The sequence below is a fragment of the Convolutriloba macropyga genome, chromosome 2, assembly GCF_964194025.1.
Source record: "Convolutriloba macropyga chromosome 2, txConMacr16.3, whole genome shotgun sequence".
NCBI lineage: Eukaryota > Metazoa > Xenacoelomorpha > Acoela > Convolutidae > Convolutriloba > Convolutriloba macropyga.
The window spans coordinates 15201027-15227125 of record NC_134469.1 but is presented as its reverse complement, the minus strand read 5'-3'; the positions used below and the strand labels follow the sequence as shown (position 1 = coordinate 15227125).

Here is a 26099-nt window from a genome sequence, read left to right as displayed (position 1 = left end):
TTTGAGGGGGGGGGGGCACCTCATCTTTTAAATTTAATTTCCTTTAAAACCACTTTAAGTTTTTACCTAAACTTTTCCTTTAGGTGATTTTACCCTAACTGTTCAATGTTTCGGGTAAATTTAATTTATTTCCAGGTAAAATTTAGGTGAAGCACCCCTAAATTTTTGGGTACGTCTCAGGTGAAGTTGAAGCAAGTTAAGGCAAGTTCAAGTAATGCAAAATTGCTTGCACATTTAAGGTAAGTTAAGGTGTTTTGTCAGGTAAAATTACCTGAATTTTATTTAGTGTATTCGAAATCAACCAGCGCCCAGGTTTAGACATCGACTTATAATAAAATCAACGTTCTATAGTAGGAGATCAGAATTGACTATGAACACACGGTCTATCATTCTGTTTAAAACTGAGCGAGTCAAGGAAATTTTCCTACAATTTCAAGAAAAAAGTGAGAATCAGCTTTTCGCCAGCGCAATGGAACTTAACAGACCATGGGTTTGCTAACGAACGCCTTCATAAATTTTAAATACTTGAGATTCCGCAAGTACTCTATAAAGCAATTTTGGTTGGATTAATGAAACTAGGTACCATAGAACTTACATCATTAACTCTATAGCCATGAGTTCATTACACTGAGGAAAAATGGCGTAAATTTTTCAGTTACGCATTGAGGCTTGTGTGGACAACGCAGTGACACGCATCAATTAACCACAACTTCAATTCTCAAATTTATATTTATCAAGTATGAGAAACGGTTCAAAAATTCAGTTTTCTTAAGAGCCATTTTATCTACAAAAGCTAGTTTGCATTTTGCCTTCTTTATATTCAATGGGTAATATGCGGGCCTTTCATCTATTGTTTACAACCACCTTTATTTAGGTGCAATTGAAACCCTATAAAAAGCGATCGTGGTTAACAGTGACAAATTCGAGTAAATTTACTAGGACAGACGTACATGCAGCTTATTGTTTAGTGTATTATTTATTAGCAACTGCAATTACAAATAATGGAATTTATGAAGTTAAAAAGCAGAGTTGTTTTAGTTCCCACGCCTTCAGAGTAGAAATTCTGGAAAAAAAACACTATCCATCGACAATAAGGATTCATCCATCACTTATATGGGTCGCGCTAAAGACGAGCATCAAATTTGAGCCGAGCTAAAGTCGAGCAGCAAAAATGTGGGTTGAGCTAAAGTTGAGATGTCCACTAACGTCGAGCTAAAATCTTTTCACTAATTGCGACGATGGTCGTTTTTTTTATACCTTCTTTTTGGTTCAGCATGGTCTTTTCATAAGCCGAGGCCTAATCCTTGGCGAGGTTAATGTTGAACGAAAAACTTCATCATGCAGCTGGCTGCCTATAGTGTGATATAACAGGCAGAAAAACCCGTTTATACATTTAAAAATTTCATAAGTACTCTGTATCTACAATCAAAATATAATACAAATAATCAATTACAATCCCATTAAAGACTTTAGTAAGTTGAGTTTGCGTGACCTTGGCTGCGGGATCTGATCCGGACCTCTAGCTGGACATGCTTTTTGGTTTACGTCATCAAATTTCAAGTTCACGCCCTGTTTGTGTAGTTCCTTCTCTAATCGGTGCATGTGATAATCCCTGTCATCTGGGAATCGTTGTCGAGAACTAATCCAGGCCAGCTCTGTCTTGATCACGCCTACTTGTTGGCAGCTATAGCAAATGGAGAAGTTATCGTCTAGGTAGAGGACAAAGTTGTTGGGGGAGGAGTTATCAGATACTGGTGCCCATTTGGGTACTTCGAAGCGGAAAGATCCGGTTGATTCGTCCGTTTGTGTTGCTGTCAGGATCGTGCTTCTATATTTCTGGCCATTGTACGCAGTATTGTTCACGTGCAACAAATAACCTAAACATAACTCACTTCAAGTTTTTGTTAAAAATGCTTTTTGAGAACCGGTTGAGAATTAGTATTACAGAATAATTTGAGATAAAGTAATATACGACTACTCTATCCCATGGAAATAATAATTGGGGGGATTTTCAAAAATGATGGATAGATTGCATTTTGCGATGATAAGTGACGACACCCCTCAAAGGCTTATTTGCCTTTTAGAATGCTGTGGATGTTCAACAACACGTTGTATTTTCTTCACAACGGCTGCTTTTACGTTCAATCACTCATTTCAAGTTCTAGGAGAATTTTAGGATGCCAAAAATTCAAAATGCGCATTTGTTTAGAGATTTAGATATCCACGATAGTGAGAAAAAACGCCGCCCCCACTCGTATATAAGGTTATCTACACACTGTGACATCTAGTCCAAACTCTTGTTGATATATAGACCAGAATCATTATAAAAAAAGCGCATACAGTATTATGTCAACATTTTTTTTCGCAGGTTGAAGTAAACAGTTCATAATTCTTCAATTGAAGGCAACAAAACTTACCCAATTGGGTACAGAAATAAATCTAAACCAACCTGCCGAATCGTACTCCAGAGACATAGTGACAAAATTGCAAAACTTTCCGGGCTCCCCCAGGGTATCGGCCCGCTTCTGTTCATACCAGATGCCCCCCAGGGTTGACTGTTCTACAAATATGGGGTGGACCTTGGCACATTTCCCGAATCTAAGGTCACATCTGAACTGGGAAAGGAATAGGATCGGGATAATTATCAGAATTATCAACAGATGCATACTTATAAACACTACTCTATTAACAAGATCCACGTGGTTGATATTTATAACTTTATTAATTACAAACAAACCAACTATCTATTTCCTGAGTTTCTTGGGTCTCTGATGTTGTCATTTATGATTGACAAACAATTCAAGTGCTAGTATTATTGAACAATCGTGAACAGAGTGGTTTAACATGGTGCCATATATAATTAAAGCAAAGTTACGGGTGTTTGAAAGTCGACTGTTCATGATAATAAAACTTGCATAACTTCACAGCCTTGTTATGAAAGCTCACATCATTTAATTATTTTACTGGCTAGCAATCCTCTGTCAAAATTATGGTAGCTAGGAATTAGAATTAAGTTCTGCTCTTTTTGACTAATGTGAATTCTCCATATGTTTTGTACTTAATTAATAAATATGATTAGAGATTACTTTAGCTCTCTTTGTCACTATTGTCCTCAAGTTCGGCGAACCCATGCATGTTAACTAAGTGTGATCTTTTCCAGAACTTACATTTTTGTGTAATAGTTTCAGCCAAATAAAACTTACTTGAACGCTTTTCAAATTATTTGTACTTCGAAAAATTCTGGCATTATTCAGACACTTAGTTTCTTCGTAGGTAAAATTTATGTCAGAATAATTCGGATTTGAGATCCAACTACAAAAGCGCAACTCTTTTCTGTTATTGAAAGGTGGATAACCCTTAATTTTTTCAAGATTTTTGATCGACCAAATAACACTCGATCAATGGCATTGAAGAGTAATTTTGAGAGGTGAAACAATAGCAGCGTTTTTGCTCATGATTTCGACCTCATGCAATGAGTGACGAAGGAACTGACAACTAGGCATTTTTGACTGAAAGAATAAACTCACAGCAAGCAACTTAATTTTTTTCAATGTCATATTTTTCATTAAAATGAATGATAGCCACTTGAACAAAACGATCATGCATTTTTAAGTATTTTTCAGAATACTTCCCTCTCAAGTTCAAATACAAAATAAAGTCAAATTAAAAAAAACCTTGAATTCAATTCTTCCAGAGTGGACATGCCACGCTGCGTGACGGTAGCAACACAACTTTCTGCATATGAAAAGCTTTTTCTCTACAGTAACAGGTTGACTCCTAAACACCTGAAATTGATTTTTCGAACAAACTAAATTTAGACTTTTTTTCTTGAATCGGCGCTCAAATGACGTTAAACAGGGTTCTTTTCAGAAATCTCGCTTAAGAAAACCTCAGAGCAATTATTTCCATTAAGCTGATTAGTGGATTGAAATATTTGAAGACATATTAGAGTCTAGACCTATTTTGACACTAAATGTCGTGACAACACTTCAAAAATAGCAGCGAGCTAAATTTTCCGCTATAAAGTCAACAAAGGTTCTCTAATGTTAAAAACAACCTTTCAACAGCATTCTAATTAATCTGTTTAAACTGTTTACTATACTTCCGATAAACAATTCAATAGAAACATTGGCTGAAATATAGCATACAGATTGCCAAAACAGCCGCGAAATAGAGTGCTTAGACTTCTTGTAGAATGTAAAACTAAAACTGTAGCGTGAAAACTGATAGTATATCAAACAAGGAGGCTCGTTAATATGCGTTTGCACATGATGTTCCGACCCGAGCTCATCTACATTTTTGACTTAATTGACAACCAGATGAAGAGATAATCAAAAATAGATGTTTGAATTGAAAAAAATCGTTACATGCCAAAAATACTAATTCAATTACCTAATGCCATGCTTCATTACAGCACTCACGAGATCTGCCATCAAAAAGACTCCGAGAAAAATCAAAAAATGAAAAATGTAAAAAAAAATCAATGCAAAAATTCAATATCTAAAATTAAAAGCACCTAGTAACAACGCCAAAATGCAATCAGGTAAAATCTTAACTACAAAAATTTGCGTTTTCTTAACTATACAGCAGCTGGGAGCGTTCCTTATTAAGACTAGGTAACAAGTCGATAAAAAGGTAACAAGTCGATAGTTCTTGATAAATTTATAAAATTACAAACAATTTGCGAAAAGACAAATTCTTGAAGCCATAAAACCATTAGATATTATTTTGAATATTGTTTTTTATTTCAAGTGTTAATCAACCTAATTCAGCTACAATTATACTTTAGCGATTAAATAAACTCTCTTGGGCCTCATTTGAAATTCATTGGGATCTGTTATTGAGCGAATGTGCCACAAGAAGACAAAAGAAACACAAATATCGACCGCTCACCAAACTTCCGTGAAAACGCATACTGTCCAATAAAGACAACATCATAATATCAGGAGACATAGTAATTTTTGGATTACAAGGAATTGCATGCGACCTCACAATGGTAAGAGTAAGTTACAAGTTGACGAAAACAACAAAAAATTGAAAACGTTAAAAAATTTAAAACGAATAATATCATAAACTTCGCTATATACTGACTTCAATGAGTACACTCATTCATTCAAACCTCAATTAGATACCTATGGACCTCTCAGCATTTTACGACTACACAAAAATAAAAACAGGCAAAAAATATCAAAATCAAAAATACTGAAAAAGAAAGTGTCGAAGCCATTAAAAAAACTTTTCAAGCAGAACTTTTTTGTTTTCAGATAACTTTATAACAGCGATGTGATTCTCTTCGATTAAAACAATATGAATTCAAAAAATCAGCAAATATGAACAAATATATTAAAACCACGAATTTTTTGAGAAAACCCGTAGTTTCAACACCATTAACTTCCATAGCTTTCAACGGCAGGCAAGAACTACGCTAAGTTAAGCCTCGGTGGGAGGACAATGATAAGTGTCGTTCATCAATAAGAAATCACAATAGAATAAGTCCTATGGCTATGAAAATAACAAATACATGCAAAAACACAAAACTCAGTACAAAAGTGCGAGAAGAATGTAACGAAGCTATTTAAAACAAAAATATTTCTCTAGAAAAATTATGTATAACCAGTTGACTTCTCTAAGCCAATGGGAACTATAAAAATTGCAATAATGTGAAAATATTTCAAAAGGAACCAAAATTATGAAGAAATATCAATAATTAAAAATTATGAAAACTATGTGTCATCAAAGTCATAACACCAATAGTTCAAAAATAAAACCAATAACCAGTTTAATATTGGTTGCAGTAGAGGAGAAGGGGTCCTGTCATTACTGAAGCTGTCTTGCAGTTCAAAAAATTGAGTTTAGGATCAGTTAACTTTTAAAAAAATTTCGAAAGACTCTTTTTAGTCTTAGGAACTATTAGCTGTCCACTGAAAGCACTAGATAGGTTAACTCAAAGCTCATTAGCAAACCTATTGCACTTTTTGTCAACGGCTCTATGCCATAGGACTACAAAAGTCAGTAAAATTTCAAAAAATCAAAATTACGAAAACTCAAGAGTCGAAGCCAAAAACATGGGCGATTTCTTAAAATTTTTTTTGTTCTTTGTGCATCATTTGACTGTAAATGGGGTTTGTCATTAACGGAACCTCGATATGGAAAGTGACTAGTCTCTAAGTGACTAGAAACAATAAACATGAAAAGTCGTCTAACAAAAACAGCTCTCTATGAGAATTCAAATTTTTTTGATAGTGAACTTCACTAAGAGAACAGAACTAGCTTTTTTCGCCTTTCGTCTATTAGGAACAAAAATTCAATTTATTTTGTAGCGCGAAATTTAGTTTTGAAATAAAATATTTAAAGAAAAAACCATAAATTGAACAAAAATTAGGCTCAATAAGAAGAAAATAATGCCGTGTTCAAACAAAACTTTCAACCTTGACAAGTCCTCGAAAAAAAAAATTATTCAAATTTTTTTTTAAATTTCAAATTCTACGCTGGACGAGCTTTTCAATGATACCATTCACATTTATCTACGATGAATAATATCGAACGGTCAAAGTTGACTGAACAAAATAACATTTGAGCATAGAGTCCCCCCCCCCCCCCCCCCACGTGGGGTCGGAACAAAAATTTATATAATTTTAAGACCGAGCACAACAAAAATTTTGTGCTGAGTTAAGTTTTTCGCAATTGATTTTCGCAATTGATTTTCGCAATTGATTTTCGCAAAATTTGATTGACAAGTTTAGGTTAATAAGGCGAATGGTGTCAGATAAAAATTTGGATCTATTCTGTTTTGCCCCTCCCTCAGCTTGATGGGTTTATATCTTTTACGCCCCTCAGGCGCACGTGCTATTTTTTACATAGTATTGTGCTATATAACATATATTTTGTAACTGGGGGCGTAAAAAACACTGGGGGGCAAAACAGAGTAGACCTCAAAATTGTTCCATGTGACTTTGAACTGACAATTAATGTCAAGAACTGTGAGATAATGACGTAACCTACAATGTCGATAAGCGGCGGAACAGATAAGTAGCTGAACAAACTGTCGCTTATAGATTTTAAACCTTGATCAAAAGGTCGGCAAAATTTGATTCATACAATGCACTATTTGCACTCCTCGGCTATTTAAAACTTCAATAAATTTTTTAGCAGATCAAAACATCCACTGAAAAGTTTTGCCTTTAATTTTTAATTGTTCCGACCCCACTTGTGGGAAGAGGAACTATATACTCAAATCGGTTTTTGGCCGATTGATATATTCATCAAAGAGAAATGTGAGTGGTATAATTAAAAAGCTCATCCAGCGTAAATTTGAAATTAAAAAGATTTTTTTGAATTTCGCTTTTTTTTCGAGGAGTTATCGAGGTTTAAAGTTTCATGTGAACAAGGGATATGTGCCTCACTTTAACGGTAATTTTTGTTCAAATTAACACGTTTTCTATGAAATTTCTACTTAAAAATTACATTTTATGCCACAAAGCAAAATCAATTTTCGTGTTCCTAATAGACAAAAGGTCATAAAAAGACTAGTTCTGGTCTCATAGGGAAGTTAACTGTAAAAAAAATCGAATTCTATATAAGAGCTATTTTTAAGAAAATTTTGCATATATTTTTTTGTTTTTTCAAGCTATCAAGAGACTAGTCGCCCTTCATATCAAGGTTCCGTTAATGACAAACGTCATTTACAATCAAATGAAGACAAATGAAAAAAAAATCGTTTTCAAGGAATCGCTCATGTTTTCTTTGGATTCGACTCTCAGTTTTCGTAATTTTAAGTGAAATTTTGATTAATAGCCGCCCTCATCTTCTCAGCCGGCTATTATAGCGCTTCTATGTTTTTTTACTTCGTCTAACTTTTTTTCGATTTACCCATTTTGCCGCTTTTTCGATATTTTTGCGTGAAAACTTTATGACTTCTCTAGGATAGTTTCACTCTTCTGTCATTCTGCTCAAAGTCCTTTTAAACAACAGCTGCTCAGCAAAGCAATTCAAAATGAAGAGAGTCAGTACAAAAATAATCAAAGTCAGAAATAGAACCGGATAAACCCATAAAGCCCATTTTTAGATGCCCGGTACTTGTACTTTGTTCTCATAAGTTTTAATTACTATCTATAATGCTTATTAGTATTGATACTAGACCCTGTAGCCTCTCACTGAGAGACAAGAGTATGTTCAATTACGAAATGACATCAAATTAAATAGCACTTGAAAATGTTTTTAAATAAAAATCAACGGCGGCTATTTTCCGGCAATCTGTCTGGTATGTTTTTCTTTTTGAGGTTTTACTAAATTTTTGGACTGCTATGGCATAAAATCGTTGACTAAAAGTGCAACAGGTTTCATAATGAGCATTAAGTGAACCTATCTAGGGCTTTGATTGGACAGCTAATGGCTGTTAAGACTTTGAAAACAAATATTCGAATTTTTTTAATATTAACTAATCATAAACTTAATTTTGGTGAACTGCTTTAACTCAGTCTCAGCAATGCCAGGACCATCTTCTTTCCTACTGCAACCAAAATAATTCCCGTTAGGGGTTTTATCTTCTAACTGTTGTTTATATGACTTCAATGGTACAAGATTTCAAATTTTTTTTTGCACATATTGTTATATTGATTCCTCTTGAAATATTTTCACGTTATCTTAATATTGATGGCTCCCATTAGCTTAGAGAAGACGTTCAATGGATCATAAAGATAGTTTTCAGAGAAAAACTTATGGTTTAAATGGCTTCAACACTTTCTTCTCGCGATTTTCTATTGAATTTTTGGTTTTTGCCTGTATTTGTTGTTGTTTTCATAGTAATAAGACTTATTGTTATGTCTTATTGATTATCTATGCATGACAAACATGCTTTTGATTGCATCGAGGTACAACTAAGCGTATTTTTTGACTTGCGTTGAAAACCATTGAAGTTAATGGCTGTTAAAACTTTTAAAAAAATTAAAAAATTTTCTTTTGAACATTAATCAATCTTGAACTTATTTTCGTGAATTATAGGTCGGTCTCAATAAGGAAAGAATCTTTTTCCTTTCTACTTCAACGAAAAATTTTTACATGTGACTTGGAACTGACAACTAATGTCAAGAACTGTGAGATAATGACGTAACATACGATGTCGATAAGCGGCGGAACAGATAAGTAGCTGAACAAAAGGTTTCTTATAGATTTTAAACCTTGATCAAAAGGTCGGCAAAATTTGATTCATACAATGCAATATTTGCACTCCTCGGCTATTTAAAATTTCAATAAATTTTTTAGCAGATCAAAACATCCACTGAAAAGTTTTGCCTTTAATTTTTAATTGTTCCGACCCCACTTGTGCGAAGAGGAACTATAAACTCAAATGGGTTTTTGGCCGATTGATATATTCATCAAAGAGAAATGTGACTGGTATCATTAAAAAGCTCATCCAGCGTAAATTTGAAATTGAAAAGATTTTTTTGAATTTCGCTTTTTTTTTCGAGGAGTTATCGAGGTTTAATGTTTCATGTGATCAAGGGATATTTGCTTCACTTTAATTTTTGTTCAATTTAACAAGTTTTCTATGAAATTTTTACGTCAAAATTAAACTTTACGCCACAAAATAAATCAATTTTGTGTTCCTAATAGACAAAAGGCCATAAAAAAAAATAGTTCTGGTCTCATAGGGAAGTTAACTGTAAAAAAAATCGAATTCTATTTAAGAGCTTTTTTAAGAAAATTTTTGCATATTTTTTTGTTTTTTCAAGCTACCTAGAGACTAGTCGCCTTTCATATCAAGGTTCCGTTAATGACAAACCTCATTTACAATCAAATGAAGACCAATGAAAAAAATCGTTTTCAAGGAATCGCTCATGTTTTTTTTTTGGATTCGACTCTCAGTTTTCGTAATTTTAAGTGAAATTTTGATTCATAGCCACCCTCATCTTCTCAGCCGGCTATTATAGCGCTTCTATTTTTTTAACTTTGTCTAACTCTTTTTCGCTTGACCCATTTTGCCGCTTTTTCGACATTTTTGCGTGAAATCTTTTTGACTTCTCAAGGATAGTTTCACTCTTCTGTCATTCTGCTCAAAGTCCTTTTAAACAACAGCTGCTCAGCAAAGCAATTCAAATTGAAGCGAGTCAGTACAAAAAAATCAAAGTCAGAAACAGAAACTGGATAAACCCATAAAGCCCATTTTTAGATGCCCGGTACGTGAACTTTGTTTTCATAAGTTTTAGTTACTATTTATAATGCTTATTGGTATTGATACTAGACCCTGAGAGACAGGAGTATGTTCAATTACAAAATGACATCAAATTAAATCGCGCTTGAAAATGTTTTTAAATAAAAATCAATTTCTGTTGATATTTTCTTTTTTTTAGAATCCCAAAAGAGTTATGCGAATCAACGGCGGCTATTTTCCGGCAATCTGTCTGGTATGTTTTTCTTTTTGAGGTTTTACTAAATTTTTGGACTGCTATGGCATAAAATCGTTGACTAAAAGTGCAACAGGTTTCATAATGAGCATTAAGTGAACCTATCTAGGGCTTTGATTGGACAGCTAATGGCTGTTAAGACTTTGAAAACAAATATTCGAATTTTTTTTTAATATTAACCAATCATAAACTTATTTTTGGTGAACTGCTTTAACTCAGTCTCAGTAATGACAGGACCATCTTCTTTCCTACTGCAACCAAAATTATTCCCGTTAGGGGTTTTATCTTCTAACTGTTGTTTATATGACTTCAGTGCTACAAGATTTCAAAATTTTTTTTTGCACATATTGTTATATTGATTCCTCTTGAAATATTTTCACGTTATCTTAATATTGATGGCTCCCATTGGCTTAGAGAAGACGTTCAAGGGATCATAAAGATAGTTTTCAGAGAAAAACTTATGGTTTAAATGGCTTCAACACTTTCTTCTCGCGATTTTCAATTGAATTTTTGGTTTTTGCCTGTATTTGTTGTTGTTTTCATAGTCATAAGACTTATTGTTATGTCTTATTGATTATCTATGCATGACAAACATGCTTTTGATTGCATCGAGGTACAACTAAGCGTATTTTTTGACTTGCGTTGAAAACCATTGAAGTTAATGGCTGTTAAATCTTTTAAAAAAATTAAAAAATTTTCTTTTGAACATTAATCAATCTTGAACTTATTTTCGTGAACTATAGGTCGGTCTCAATAGGGAAAGAATCTTTTTCTTTTCTACTTCAACGAAAAATTTTTACATGTGACTTGGAACTGACAACTAATGTCAAGAACTGTGAGATAATGACGTAACATACGATGTCGATAAGCGGCGGAACAGATAAGTAGCTGAACAAACTGTTTCTTATAGATTTTGAATCTTGATCAAAAGGTCGGCAAAATTTGATTCATACAATGCAATATTTGCACTCCTCGGCTATTTAAAATTTCAATAAATTTTTTAGCAGATCAAAACATCCACTGAAAAGTTTTGCCTTTAATTTTTAATTGTTCCGACCCCACTTGTGCGAAGAGGAACTATATACTCAAATGGGTTTTTGGCCGATTGATATATTCATCAAAGAGAAATGTGAGTGGTATCATTAAAAAGCTCATCCAGCGTAAATTTGAAATTAAAAAGATTTTTTTGAATTTCGCTTTTTTTTCGAGGAGTTAATGTTTCATGTGAACAAGGGATATTTGCTTCACTTTAATTTTTGTTCAATTTAACAAGTTTTCTATGAAATTTTTACTTCAAAATTAAACTTTACGCCACAAAATAAATCAATTTTGTGTTCCTAATAGACAAAAGGCCATAAAAAGACTAGTTCTGGTCTCATAGGGAAGTTAACTGTAAAAAAAATCGAATTCTATTTAAGAGCTTTTTAAAGAAAATTTTTGCATATTTTTTTGTTTTTTCAAGCTACCTAGAGACTAGTCGCCTTTCATACCAAGGTTCCGTTAATGACAAACCTCATTTACAATCAAATGAAGACCAATGAAAAAAAAATCGTTTTCAAGGAATCGCTCATGTTTTTTTTTGGATTCGACTCTGTTTTCGTAATTTTTAGAAGAAATTTTGATTCATAGCCACCCTCATCTTCTCAGCCGGCTATTATAGCGCTTCTATTTTTTTAAACTTTGTCTAACTTTTTTTCGCTTTACCCATTTTGCCGCTTTTTCGACATTTTTGCGTGAAATCTTTTTGACTTCTCAAGGATAGTTTCACTCTTCTGTCATTCTGCTCAAAGTCCTTTTAAACAACAGCTGCTCAGCAAAGCAATTCAAACTGAAGCGAGTCAGTACAAAAAAATCAAAGTCAGAAACAGAAACTGGATAAACCATAAAGCCCATTTTTAGATGCCCGGTACGTGAACTTTGTTCTCATAAGTTTTAGTTACTATTTATAATGCTTATTGGTATTGATACTAGACCCTGAGAGACAGGAGTATGTTCAATTACAAAATGACATCAAATTAAATCGCGCTTGAAAATGTTTTTAAATAAAAATCAATTTCTGTTGATATTTTCTTTTTTTTTAGAATCCCAAAAGATGTATGCGAATCAACGGCGGCTATTTTCCGGCAATCTGTCTGGTATGTTTTTCTTTTTGAGGTTTTACTAAATTTTTGGACTGCTATGGCATAAAATCGTTGACTAAAAGTGCAACAGGTTTCATAATGAGCATTAAGTGAACCTATCTAGGGCTTTGATTGGACAGCTAATGGCTGTTAAGACTTTGAAAACAAATATTCGAATTTTTTTTTAATATTAACCAATCATAAACTTATTTTTGGTGAACTGCTTTAACTCAGTCTCAGTAATGACAGGACCATCTTCTTTCCTACTGCAACCAAAATTATTCCCGTTTGGGGTTTTATCTTCTAACTGTTGTTTATATGACTTCAATGCTACAAGATTTCAAAATTTTTTTTTGCACATATTGTTATATTGATTCCTCTTGAAATATTTTCACGTTATCTTAATATTGATGGCTCCCATTGGCTTAGAGAAGACGTTCAATGGATGATAAAGATAGTTTTCAGAGAAAAACTTACGGTTTAAATGGCTTCAACACTTTCTTCTCGCGACTTTCTATTGAATTTTTGGTTTTTGCCTGTATTTGTTGTTGTTTTCATAGTCATAAGACTTATTGCTATGTCTTATTGATTATCTATGCATGACAAGCATGCTTTTGATTGCATCGAGGTACAACTAAGCGTATTTTTTGACTTGCGTTGAAAACCATTGAAGTTAATGGCTGTTAAAACTTTTAAAAAAATTAAAAAATTTTCTTTTGAACATTAATCAATCTTGAACTTATTTTCGTGAACTATAGGTCGGTCTCAATAGGGAAAGAATCTTTTTCCTTTCTACTTCAACGAAAAATTTTTACATGTGACTTGGAACTGACAACTAATGTCAAGAACTGTGAGATAATGACGTAACATACGATGTCGATAAGCGGCGGAACAGATAAGTAGCTGAACAAACTGTTTCTTATAGATTTTGAACCTTGATCAAAAGGTCGGCAAAATTTGATTCATACAATGCAATATTTGCACTCCTCGGCTATTTAAAATTTCAATAAATTTTTTAGCAGATCAAAACATCCACTGAAAAGTTTTGCCTTTAATTTTTAATTGTTCCGACCCCACTTGTGCGAAGAGGAACTATATACTCAAATGGGTTTTTGGCCGATTGATATATTCATCAAAGAGAAATGTGAGTGGTATCATTAAAAAGCTCATCCAGCGTAAATTTGAAATTAAAAAGAGTTTTTTGAATTTCGCTTTTTTTTTCGAGGAGTTATCGAGGTTTAATGTTTCATGTGAACAAGGGATATTTGCTTCACTTTAATTTTTGTTCAATTTAACAAGTTTTCTATGAAATTTTTACTTCAAAATTAAACTTTACGCCACAAAATAAATCAATTTTGTGTTCCTAATAGACAAAAGGCCATAAAAAGACTAGTTCTGGTCTCATAGGGAAGTTAACTGTAAAAAAAATCGAATTCTATTTAAGAGCTTTTTTAAGAAAATTTTTGCATATTTTTTTGTTTTTTCAAGCTACCTAGAGACTAGTCGCCTTTCATACCAAGGTTCCGTTAATGACAAACCTCATTTACAATCAAATGAAGACCAATGAAAAAAAATCGTTTTCAAGGAATCGCTCATGTTTTTTTTTTGGATTCGACTCTGTTTTCGTAATTTTTAGGTGAAATTTTGATTCATAGCCACCCTCATCTTCTCAGCCGGCTATTATAGCGCTTCTATTTTTTTAAACTTTGTCTAACTTTTTTTCGCTTTACCCATTTTGCCGCTTTTTCGACATTTTTGCGTGAAATCTTTTTGACTTCTCAAGGATAGTTTCACTCTTCTGTCATTCTGCTCAAAGTCCTTTTAAACAACAGCTGCTCAGCAAAGCAATTCAAACTGAAACGAGTCAGTACAAAAAAATCAAAGTCAGAAACAGAAACTGGATAAACCATAAAGCCCATTTTTAGATGCCCGGTACGTGAACTTTGTTCTCATAAGTTTTAGTTACTATTTATAATGCTTATTGGTATTGATACTAGACCCTGAGAGACAGGAGTATGTTCAATTACAAAATGACATCAAATTAAATCGCGCTTGAAAATGTTTTTAAATAAAAATCAATTTCTGTTGATATTTTCTTTTTTTTTAGAATCCCAAAAGAGTTATGCGAATCAACGGCGGCTATTTTCCGGCAATCTGTCTGGTATGTTTTTCGTTTTGAGGTTTTACTAAATTTTTGGACTGCTATGGCATAAAATCGTTGACTAAAAGTGCAACAGGTTTCATAATGAGCATTAAGTGAACCTATCTAGGGCTTTGATTGGACAGCTAATGGCTGTTAAGACTTTGAAAACAAATATTCGAATTTTTTTTTAATATTAACCAATCATAAACTTATTTTTGGTGAACTGCTTTAACTCAGTCTCAGTAATGACAGGACCATCTTCTTTCCTACTGCAACCAAAATTATTCCCGTTAGGGGTTTTATCTTCTAACTGTTGTTTATATGACTTCAAGGCTACAAGATTTCTAAATTTTTTTTTGCACATATTGTTATATTGATTCCTCTTGAAATATTTTCACGTTATCTTAATATTGATGGCTCCCATTGGCTTAGAGAAGACGTTCAATGGATCATAAAGATAGTTTTCAGAGAAAAACTTACGGTTTAAATGGCTTCAACACTTTCTTCTCGCGACTTTCTATTGAATTTTTGGTTTTTGCCTGTATTTGTTGTTGTTTTCATAGTCATAAGACTTATTGCTATGTCTTATTGATTATCTATGCATGACAAGCATGCTTTTGATTGCATCGAGGTACAACTAAGCGTAGTTTTTGACTTGCGTTGAAAACCATTGAAGTTAATGGCTGTTAAAACTTTAAAAAAAATTAAAAAATTTTCTTTTGAACATTAATCAATCTTGAACTCATTTTCGTGAACTGTAAGTCGGTCTCAATACGGACAGAATCTCTTTCCTTTCTACTTCAACAAAAATTTATCTGGTTAGTGGTTATATCTTCTAAGTATTGGTTTTTTCACTTCGATGCACGAGTTCTCAAACTTTTTTTAAAAAAATTTTGGATATTTTTTCGTAATTTTTGTTCCGTTTGACATCATATCATATTATCCCAATACTGATAGTTCCCATTTGCTTAGAGAAGACGTTCGATGGATCGTAGAAAAAGTTTTCAGAGAAAAGCTCATGTTTTAGATGGCTTCGACACTTTCTTCTCGCACTTTTCTACCGTTCTTTTTTTGGATTTCGCCTGTATTCGTTGTTGTTTTCATAGTCAATGAAATGTTGTAATGTCTGACTGACAACTTCTGAATGACGAACATCCATGTCGTCCCATCGAGGCATAATTTAGCGACTTTAATGGCTTCCGTTGCAAGCTATTAATCTTTATGGCGTTGATACAAAATTCGTGGTATGTATTTCTCATTGTCATACGACTTTTTCTGATGAGTTTTTAATGACCTATGAATGAAAGATATCACTGCTTTCCCATCGAGGCAGAATTTAGAGTATTTTTTAATTCCGCTGAAAGCCGTTGAAAGCTTTTCAATTTAATGGCTTTGATCTAGGGGTTTTCTCAAAAATTTCGTGGTTTTAACATATTTGTTCATATCTGTTGTTTTTCAAGTCATTTTGTAACAATATAAATTCTTCCATTGCAGTTAAAATTAGATAAAGTAGAAAAGTTTTTACTGAAAAGTTCATTCTCAAATGCCTCTAAAATTTTCTCGCATAATTTTTTTTGAATTTGCTGTTTTTGCATTATTCTTCTTTAGGTAGCCGTAAAATGCTAACCGGTCTCATAAGCTTGCAATTGAAGACTAAAGGATTGATTATACCCGAGGCAGTCAGTGTATAAATTAATTGTCTTAAATTGTCTTAGTTAATGGTCTTAGTTAAAGTTTATGATATTTTACATTTTCAAAGATTTTTCAAACTTTTCAGTGTTTGTTGTTCTTTTCGTCAACTTTTTTCATATTCTCATCATTGAGAGGTTCTATCCAATTTTTTGGATTTCAAAATTTAACTTGTCTACTGATATTATGTCGCAACTGATGTTTTGTTTGTTGGACAATATGCTTTTTCATAAAGTTTTTGCGTGGTTCATTTGTGTTCCTTTTTCTCCACCTCTAGCACAATCGCGTATAAAGAGATCCCAGTGATTTTCAATTGTGGCTCAATTGACACTATTTATTCTTCCAGTATAATTTTAGCTGAAGTAGTATAAATAGAAATTGAAATAAAAATACATAATATTCAGTTTATAGCTAATGAATTTAATGGCTTCACTAATTCGTGTTTTCGCAAATTGTTTGTAATTTTTTGAGTTTTCTGCATCTTTAGTCCGTTCCTATGGCTTAGTCTAACCAGATACAGGTCCTATTGGTTTTATTATGACTTTTTACTAATTTTATCGAGAATTATTTCCTTAGAAGCTAATGATTTTTAAGACTTGAAATCATTTGTTTTAAAAAATACTGATTGATTTTTGAATTTCAACTCATTATTTCTTCTTTCAGTCGACTGGTTACCTAGTCTCCTTAAGGAACAATCCCATCTGCTGTGTACTTAGGAAAAATTAAATTTGTGAGGGTTTTGTCTGATTGTAATTTGACGTTGTTACTAGTTGCATTTAAATTTAGATATTAAGTTTCGCGGATCTTTTCCGTTTGTGCCCCCCAGTACGTTATGCTCCCCCCAGTGACAGAGCACGTGTCATTACATAGTAAATCCATATGTAAAAATATTGCACGTGCGTCTGGGGGTTGCAAATAATATGACCCACTAAGCTGGGGGGGGGCACAAACGGAAAAGATCTAGTTTCGCCGTAAAATTTTTATTTTTGCTTTTTTGTTGTTTTTTTCTCGTAGTCTTTCCACTGCAGATTTCGTTGTAATGAGGCATGGCATTATGTAATTCAATTATTAGTTTGGTTGGGTAACAAATTCTTTAAACTCCAACATCTATTTTTGATAATCTCTTTGTCAAAAATGTAAGTCAAGAATGTATATGAGCGCGGGTCGGAACATCATGTGCAAACGCAAGTTAACGAGACTCCTTGTTGTTAAAAGAGTCAAAGATGAGGTCCCATTCTTCGTCAATTTTTACTGTTTAGTTCATATTTTGCTCTCTTTAGAACAGTATTTAGGAGAGGGATACAAATTTCATCTTAGTTATTTTGGGACTCGAATTACAACTGTGCCAGGGGGCACGTGCAATATGATATACTGTACTTTTGAAACACCTGGCCATACTGTTGATGTAAAAGATGTAATTAAATGAGTAGGAAATGATGTCTTTTTCTCGGGAGCAAAAGAAGATTTGTTACGCAAATCTCACGAAACATCTGAACTGTTGCCAAAAAACGGGGTAAAGGGTACCCAGGTATAATGTGCCAAAAGGAACTTGATTGCTAGTGTATTTTTGAAACACCGCCAATACTGGTGTCATTGAAGCACGCGGGACTGTTTCTCTAATGTTGTCTGATCACAGCAGAAGTTCTAAAAAGTTGCTCGAAATTGAGCAATAAAAATTTGAACATTCCAATGAATAAAAGTTTTGATGACTTGCATCTTTTCCTGCACATCGTGGATCTTTCCGTACCTTTTGTTTTGGTAAGGTGAGGTTAGGGTGCGTGATTCACACGCCAATTATTGCTAGTTCATTACCCTGCCTCCAGGGTGTCACACCATAGTCACCAATAAGATCAACGCTGCTCATAAAAAGCATGCAGTGAGTATTAAGAAATAGGCAGCTGAGAACACATCACTGTGGCCTCATGCTGTTCACCGCGAATACTCAGAAACTATCATTTTTATTATTATTTTGTTCGCCCAATACAACTGACAGTCAGGTCACCAAAGAAAGTTGACTATTTTCCTGTCACTAAGTGTTTCACACAAAACAAACCATTACAATCGCTCCCTAGCACGATTCTACAATTCATTGCACAACATATCAACATTTAATTTTTTGCTGACCAAATTCAGGACCCGATTGAAATTTGATCAAAAAGGCAGCAAAATCTTGCCTATTGAATTCTTTTCATTAAATTCAGGAAAGGTCTAAAAGCCATCGAAGGACGTTTAAACCAACGCATCCAATTCAAATGGCCTGCTTACGTATTATTGAATCCTGTGTAGCCACAGCAGGTGATAAATAGAAATGCACTCCGTGCAACAGTGTAATCACTTCATCTTTCTACATCACACATACAGTGACGCAATTTAATCACAAGCTAATCCGGCAGACACGTTCATGCTTACAAATAATTTTTAGCAGTTTAGCTTCTTGAAGTGAAATTATCCAAATTTGAACCTTTTTTCTTAAATTAAACGTCCAAATGCTTTTCAAAAAAATTGTTTGTTTTGAAAAATATCGCATATATTACATCGACATTCTAAGTTCAAACTTGGCATTATGCCTTTTTATTCGCACAATATTTAAAACTACATAAAACGCATTTGAGGTCCTCGCAACAGCTACCTTTAACGTAATCGATAATACTTCACTTTTGCTAACCGTCACTCCAAATAGATATCCCTTGAAAAACATTTAATTCGTTCATCATTTGTTAACCATTCTTTTTCCAACATAAGAATTCCAACTGTTCATGTCTCACTCTCCCCTTAAGACAAACAACAAAATTCTCCTACCTTGCCAAAGATGCGGCATCAAGCTGAACCAGAGAGTGTTCCAGTTCCACCAGAAGCAGTGCAACGGACCCGGACTGGAACCACTTGACGCAAACTTCGAAAGGGAGAAGACCAAAATTATCGCAGAGCGAAGTCCACTTAACCATTTGGCAATGGGCGGCACCCATATTAGCCTTAAAGAGAAGTCCCCGGGAGCCAAAAATCAGTCTACGATCACAACTCACAGAACTATCCCAAGTAAAAAGACTTCAGGTTCCACTGAAAAATGACTACGTATATACATTTTACTCTGTATTTTATTTTTTCAATTCTGTTTTATTTTCTCTCTCATGTCAGATCAATGATAACTTCCTAACCAAGTGAACCACCAGCAGTCGCATTTAGATAATATATTGGTATGGGGAGACATCTTGGTGCTAGAGTTCTTTGTTTTTAACCAGTTTCTGGGTTTATTTCTGTTTGAAATGTTTTATCTCACTACTACAATGCTGAAATGTTAAATTATGATTATGCTGAATACTATTTAAAACTGGGCAACTAAGAAGAGCGTCTGGGCGCTTGTACGTTTTCCTCTTCGATGCCTTTCTGTTGGAGGAATATCAATTTTATTTTATTTTTTATCAGCTTGTAGAAGACAAGAATACCCAATATACTTAATATATCATTGATATCCATTCTCAACTAAAAATATTTACTGACAAAAACCAGCATTTAAACCTACAATATTTAAAACTACATAAAACGCATTTGAGGTCCTCGCAACAGCTACCTTTAACGTAATCGATAATACTTCACTTTTGCTAACCGTCACTCCAAATAGATATCCCTTGAAAAACATTTAATTCGTTCATCATTTGTTAACCATTCTTTTTCCAACATAAGAATTCCAACTGTTCATGTCTCACTCTCCCCTTAAGACAAACAACAAAATTCTCCTACCTTGCCAAAGATGCGGCATCAAGCTGAACCAGAGAGTGTTCCAGTTCCACCAGAAGCAGTGCAACGGACCCGGACTGGAACCACTTGACGCAAACTTCGAAAGGGAGAAGACCAAAATTATCGCAGAGCGAAGTCCACTTAACCATTTGGCAATGGGCGGCACCCATATTAGCCTTAAAGAGAAGTCCCCGGGAGCCAAAAATCAGTCTACGATCACAACTCACAGAACTATCCCAAGTAAAAAGACTTCAGGTTCCACTGAAAAATGACTACGTATATACATTTTACTCTGTATTTTATTTTTTCAATTCTGTTTTATTTTCTCTCTCATGTCAGATCAATGATAACTTCCTAACCAAGTGAACCACCAGCAGTCGCATTTAGATAATATATTGGTATGGGGAGACATCTTGGTGCTAGAGTTCTTTGTTTTTAACCAGTTTCTGGGTTTATTTCTGTTTGAAATGTTTTATCTCACTACTACAATGCTGAAATGTTAAATTATGATTATGCTGAATACTATTTAAAACTGGGCAACTAAGAAGAGCGTCTGGGCGCTTGTACGTTTTCCTCTTCGATGCCTTTCTGTTGGAGGAATATCAATTTTATTTTATTTTTTATCAGCTTGTAGAAGACAAGAATACCCAATATACTTAATATATCATTGATATCCATTCTCAACTAAAAATATTTACTGACAAAAACCAGCATATTGGATGAACTCAATCGTGTCGTTCCATCAGAAAATCTGCCTTGAGCTTTTTTGTCTTTTCGAGAGCAATTAACCTTATGGATCCGGGGGAATAGATAGCCACGCAACAAAACTAATTATATTCGCTAGTACAACACTGCTAGCTTACCGGATAAAAACAAGGCAAAGGTCAGGCATTGACCCTAAGCGTCGACCAGTCGGAAATTTTCTAAAGCAGTGTTTTTCTAACGATTCAGCATTAGAAGTTGCGTCTTCACAAAAGTTCATATCATAGAAAACTGCCACATACTGGGTTACATAAAACTACTCCTCATTATTGAAGTACCACGTCCTAGGTAAGCTTATTTGCCGTTGACGGTGGAAACTAAAAGCAAATTTAATTAAAATATTTTGATAACCGGACAAGAATACCTGATATACTTAAATTATCATGGATATCCATTTTCAACTAACAATATTCACTGACAAAAACCAGCATATTGGATTGACTCCATCGTGTCGTTCCAGAAAATCTGCCTTGAGCTTTTTTGTCTTTTCAAGAGGAACTAACCTTCGAGGCGAAAACAATCGCCAGTTACAGCTGATAAAAAAATCCCTTCAAACTTGCAACCCACCGAACCACAAGACGATCAGACACAAATTTTTTCCATTCTTAAAATGATTAATTCCTGATTTGTTAGCGCTAAAAGAAAATTTGCCAAAATAATTCCATTCTTATGGATCCGAAGGAATAGATAGCCACGCAACAAAACGAAATATATTCGCTAGTACAACACTGCTAGCTTTCCGGATAAAAACGCGTTACAGGTCATGCATTGACCCTAAGCGTCGACCAGTCGGAAATTTTCTAAAGCAGTGTTTTTATAACGATTCACCGTTGAAAGTTTCGTCTTCACAAACGTTCATATCATAGAAAACTGCCACATACTGGGTTATATAAAACTACTCCTCATTATTGAACTACCACGTCCCGGGTAAGCTTATTTGCCGTTTACGGTGAAAACTTAAAGCAAATAAAATAAAAAATATTTTGATAACCGGAGTTTGCACTACTTCTGCAAGACATCCTCAGATTTCATAAAATCCATTAAAAGTATTTGAATAAACAACACACGTGCTTTCAAGATTCTCAAACTTGCAAAAAAGGTTTGCATTGGTTTCAAACCCAATTAAATTTTCCGTCTCTCTGAAAAAATTTTTGATGTCTCCAATTTTTCTTAGCAATAGAGTGCCTTAACTTTTCTTCATTACTTCAACAAGCTGCATTATTAATGCTGACGTACGAATCAGAAAAAAGTATTGGTTAAAGTAAACATTTACGAACATAACCGGCTAACGTTGGACAAATTGCTCTCGAATGAAAGGCGGTGATTTGATTCTGTTGTAGCCAGCTCGGGACCTGGAGTGTTAGCGTGGAGGCTTATTATTAATACTATACTAAATAGAGGCTAGGGCTTGTGGTCAGGGATTTCAAAATATAGTACCTTAAAATAATCAGCCTTCCAGGCAATATTGGTTATACATTTATTCCGTTTCTATTCACGAAGTGAAAGTGCTCAAACAAGCAAAATAACATTGAAACCGCCACGCAAAAACTTTGCATAAAAAGACACACGACTAAACAATTTGACACAAAACACGCTATTATGAAAGCCTTTTATCCAAAGCCTTCAACTCTGATTACAGCAGCTTCAATTTTTTAAACAGAACTTTGTGCTCTTCTTAGCGACTTAAAAGACGACTAAAACATAAACCGACTAATGTCGGAAAAATTGCTCTCGAATGACAAGCGTGGCAATTTAATTCAGGGACTGTAAGCCAGGATAAATTTTTCTTTATGGGTGCAAAATCAGACTTAGGTCGGGTTCTAACCCCGACCTCCTGAGTTCACTTCTGCCACCTCGACACAGACATTGACCACTTGGCTATCAGGGCTTAGCCATCGTCTCTCTAACAATTGGTTTTGTTTGAACAACAAAATTTTTTTTCGGAGTGAGAGCAATTGAAATCACTCGAAAACCAAGAAGTACGAGAAAGTCATTTGAGAATACAAAGATTATTCTAGAAGAAAAGCGCAAAAACAGTCAAGCAAAAAAATCTGCATAAAAAAGACACATACGTTTACAATAATTGCTTCTTATTCGAGAGCAATTAGACATTGGAGTACAATTACAACTGCATGATTCAGAAAAAAGTTACGATTTGGATGCTAGTAATAGTCTAGCTGCAATTGACAATTTAAGGGTTAGAAATTTTAATCCAATGAAATCATGTTTTTCAGCAACGTCCTCCGTGTAACTTCAGACGAATTGCTCTCAACGGTTTAGGGATTGGCTTTATTATTTTCTGCTGAAGCTCAGGGAGACTACTACAACTGCGTGAGGCAGAGGAAACTTATGCAAGGGGGCAAACAAAGGATCGGGAAGAAGCGGGGGACAAAACTCCTGGAATTGCCCTCAATAACCATGACTTATTGTTTCCTCAGCAGCTTCGTTGAAATGCTACATAACAACAAGTAAAGATCTTAAAGACTATTTATTGCTACTGCTTAAAACTGAATGACAGAACATTTTATATCACGCAAAAATTCAAGACGAAAAACTCAATCGAGAAGTCAAACAAAAACGGTCGAGCAATAACTTTGCATAAAAACAACCAGCAGAGAAACAAAAGCAACTCGACGACTCCCGCAAGAGCTCCAGAAAATTAAATCAAATTAAAAATAGAAAACACAAAAATATCTTGTCTAATATTACATTTAGGAAAAGGGGGTTATGGGCTGGCGTGAAGTGGTAAGTGGTGCAGTGGATAAGCGGTGGTAGACGCAGATGAAGGCAGCGGTGCGAGGGTTAAGGTTCAAAAATGCACAATTGCTTTTCCGCCTTGTTTTTTCCCATATAACTTAAGCTTACTGACTACTGTACTTTGGAGGTAAAAAAATTTGCCTTGCGTGGCAAACCCTGTAAAACGTGTCCCAAGAACAGTAATTTGATATTTTAATAGCTACTCGTTTAATTTAAGGCATCTTCATGATAGCATTGTAAACCCTGCCTGCGCCACAGCGATTACAAGGTAACCGTATAATACAATTGACCGCCTACAAAACTTTCAGCAGTTTCAAGTTCAACTTCTGCTCTTAGCCAATGACAGCGGCAAGATACTTACTTATCACACTATAATTAAATAGTCAACAGAGCAAGAGTGGAAAAATGATCATTTCAATTCAAATCTGTGAAAATTGACAATATCAATATCATAATCATCGCATAGTTCTCCGACAGTTTGTTCAGGTTGGAAAAGAAAGTTTTGACTAATTAAGGCTTCAGACACATTACTGAAGGGAGTCTGCTCATCTGAGATGTTTTGCTCCTCCATAAACACATCTTCATCTTTATCTTCTTCGACCTCGGAACTTCCCTCGCCCTCATTTGTATTTTTTTCCGTCGATTCATCAACCTTAGAAATAGAATTCGATTCCTCATTTTCAACCGGGTGTAAAGTTTCCGGACTCATGCCAATAACATGATAGGCCAACTGTTTCCCAAATGAATCCATAATTTTAGACGGAACTTCAGATGACCTAGGCTTAAGAGCGACTAGTGATACAAACTTTCCATACATGGCTTTCGAATCAATGCTCGGTGTCAAAACTGGATGGACTGACGAAAATAACGATACTTCAGGCTCGTATTGAATTTTACTACATTTGCCGAAAACTATATTCTCCTTAAGTAACGGTAAAACCTGGCTTTTCAGGTCAGCTAATTTTGTGGTATCGCTATACTCAAAATCGGAAATATCTTCAGACGATTTTAAGTTTATGAAATCTGGTGAAGCAAAAATTGCCTGCACTGAATCTAAAGCTAGTTTTTGAAACTTTTCGTTGCGCGAGACAAAATCGGTTTCACAATTGACCTCCAAAACCGCAGCTTGCGACCCTTCAGCAATGACTGAAAGCAGACCCTCTTTTGCTGACCTTGAAGCTAACTTATTTGCGAGCATGTTCGAGTCTTCCTTCGCCCATTTTAGCAACAGTTTATGGGCTTCATCAATTTCATAATGACAATTTTCAAGTGCTGATTTGCATTTCGCAAATGGGAACCCAGATTCTTTCCGCAGACGCATCAACAGCACTTTGTTGTTGGATTGGGAGTTTTCTTGACTTTTTGATGCCAACGACATGCATCGCACATTTCCACTATACCGATATAAGGTTGAGCATGTTTGCCGTGATAGCCACGATGACTCGCTGCTTAGAGTAAAAAACATTTCTATCTGAAATCAAAACTAAAGCTGGTCTACTCAAATTCAGGCACGGACTTGTAAGAGCATCATACCAGCACTTAGGTTGGTAAAATTAGTGAATTTTACACTTATTTGTTCTCAATTATGATACTATTAAAATAACCACAACAGAGGTAAAAATGGCAGTCGATCAACAGCATGTTAATGACTATCCAGACTCTAACTCAGACATTATCGTGAGTCACAGAATCTTTTTCGTGCCTAGGAAGAGACAAATTTTCCGTTACTATTCATCACCATCTCACCAACAACCACCTCGCCAGCAAAAACAGATCTAACCAGTTTTCCGTAATTACAGACCACACATCTCCCTAGTTTTTCACTGTAAAAGGGTCTTTCAGGTTTGCTTGAGTGTAGCAGCGAATAAATTTTTACTCAAAATAATTTGAAGAAACAGAGATGAAAGCTAGAGCAATTGAAAACAATACTCGATTGTGATTGGAGTTGATAAAAGAGCATTATCTTGATTCTTAATTGGAGGGTAAAGGGAAAAGTCTTAGAACCAATTTGCTTATCTCGTTGCTGCGAGTTATCATTTCCATTTGTGCCCCCCCCCCACCCCCAAGTATGCTATGCACCCCAGATACAGAGCAAGTGTCATTACATAGTAGATTAATGTGTGAGTATGACAGGTGCATTTTGGGGGTGCAAAAAATAAGGACGCTTTAAGCTGCTGGGGGGGGGGGGGGGGGCACAAACGTGAGCAAAGTTTGCGTGCGTTTAACTTAGTATTAACTGATAAGCTTAAATGAAGCGTTTTGGATCACAAACTTCTGTCACATTTTTAATTAATATTTTATCCAACATAGAACGTTTGCTATAATCAACATCCGTTTCGTATCCGGAGCTCTCTGATAGATTTTCTGTATTTTTCCGGAGGTACTCGATTGCAAACAATTGATCATACTTCAAAAACTGAAAGCACATTCTGTGGAGTGAATTTAGTTGCTTATCATTTCGTCACATGTGTGGCCTCAACTCAACTCATA

General features: G+C 34.6%; 2 protein-coding genes across 2 annotated transcripts; both read right to left on the bottom strand.

Moving 5' to 3' along the window:
• Positions 1 to 1370: 1370 nt before the first annotated feature.
• On the bottom strand, positions 1371 to 2869 carry LOC142335145 (uncharacterized). Its single transcript, XM_075383509.1, has 2 exons — positions 2450 to 2869; positions 1371 to 1877 (listed from the first exon to the last, which is right to left on the bottom strand). Exons 1-2 carry the CDS (start codon positions 2664 to 2666, stop codon positions 1450 to 1452), a joined length of 645 nt encoding a protein of 214 aa, XP_075239624.1. The 5' UTR covers positions 2667 to 2869; the 3' UTR covers positions 1371 to 1449.
• A 21138-nt stretch (positions 2870 to 24007) lies between these two features.
• LOC142335144 (elongation factor Ts, mitochondrial-like) lies at positions 24008 to 25076 on the bottom strand. The gene has a single exon (XM_075383508.1). The coding sequence runs from the start codon at positions 25072 to 25074 to the stop codon at positions 24019 to 24021; it is 1056 nt and encodes a 351-aa protein (XP_075239623.1). The 5' UTR covers positions 25075 to 25076; the 3' UTR covers positions 24008 to 24018.
• Between the last annotated feature and the right edge of the window lie 1023 nt (positions 25077 to 26099).

Bases quoted from the DNA above. Each gene is read 5' to 3' on its own strand.
- LOC142335145 (XM_075383509.1), bottom strand. From the start codon at position 2,666: ATGCATCTGTTGATAATTCTGATAATTATCCCGATCCTATTCCTTTCC. The intron at 1,878-2,449 runs GTTGGTTTAGAT...AGTTATGTTTAG, and splicing joins TCTGGAGTACGATTCGGCAG to GTTATTTGTTGCACGTGAAC.
- LOC142335144 (XM_075383508.1), bottom strand. From the start codon at position 25,074: ATGTTTTTTACTCTAAGCAGCGAGTCATCGTGGCTATCACGGCAAACA.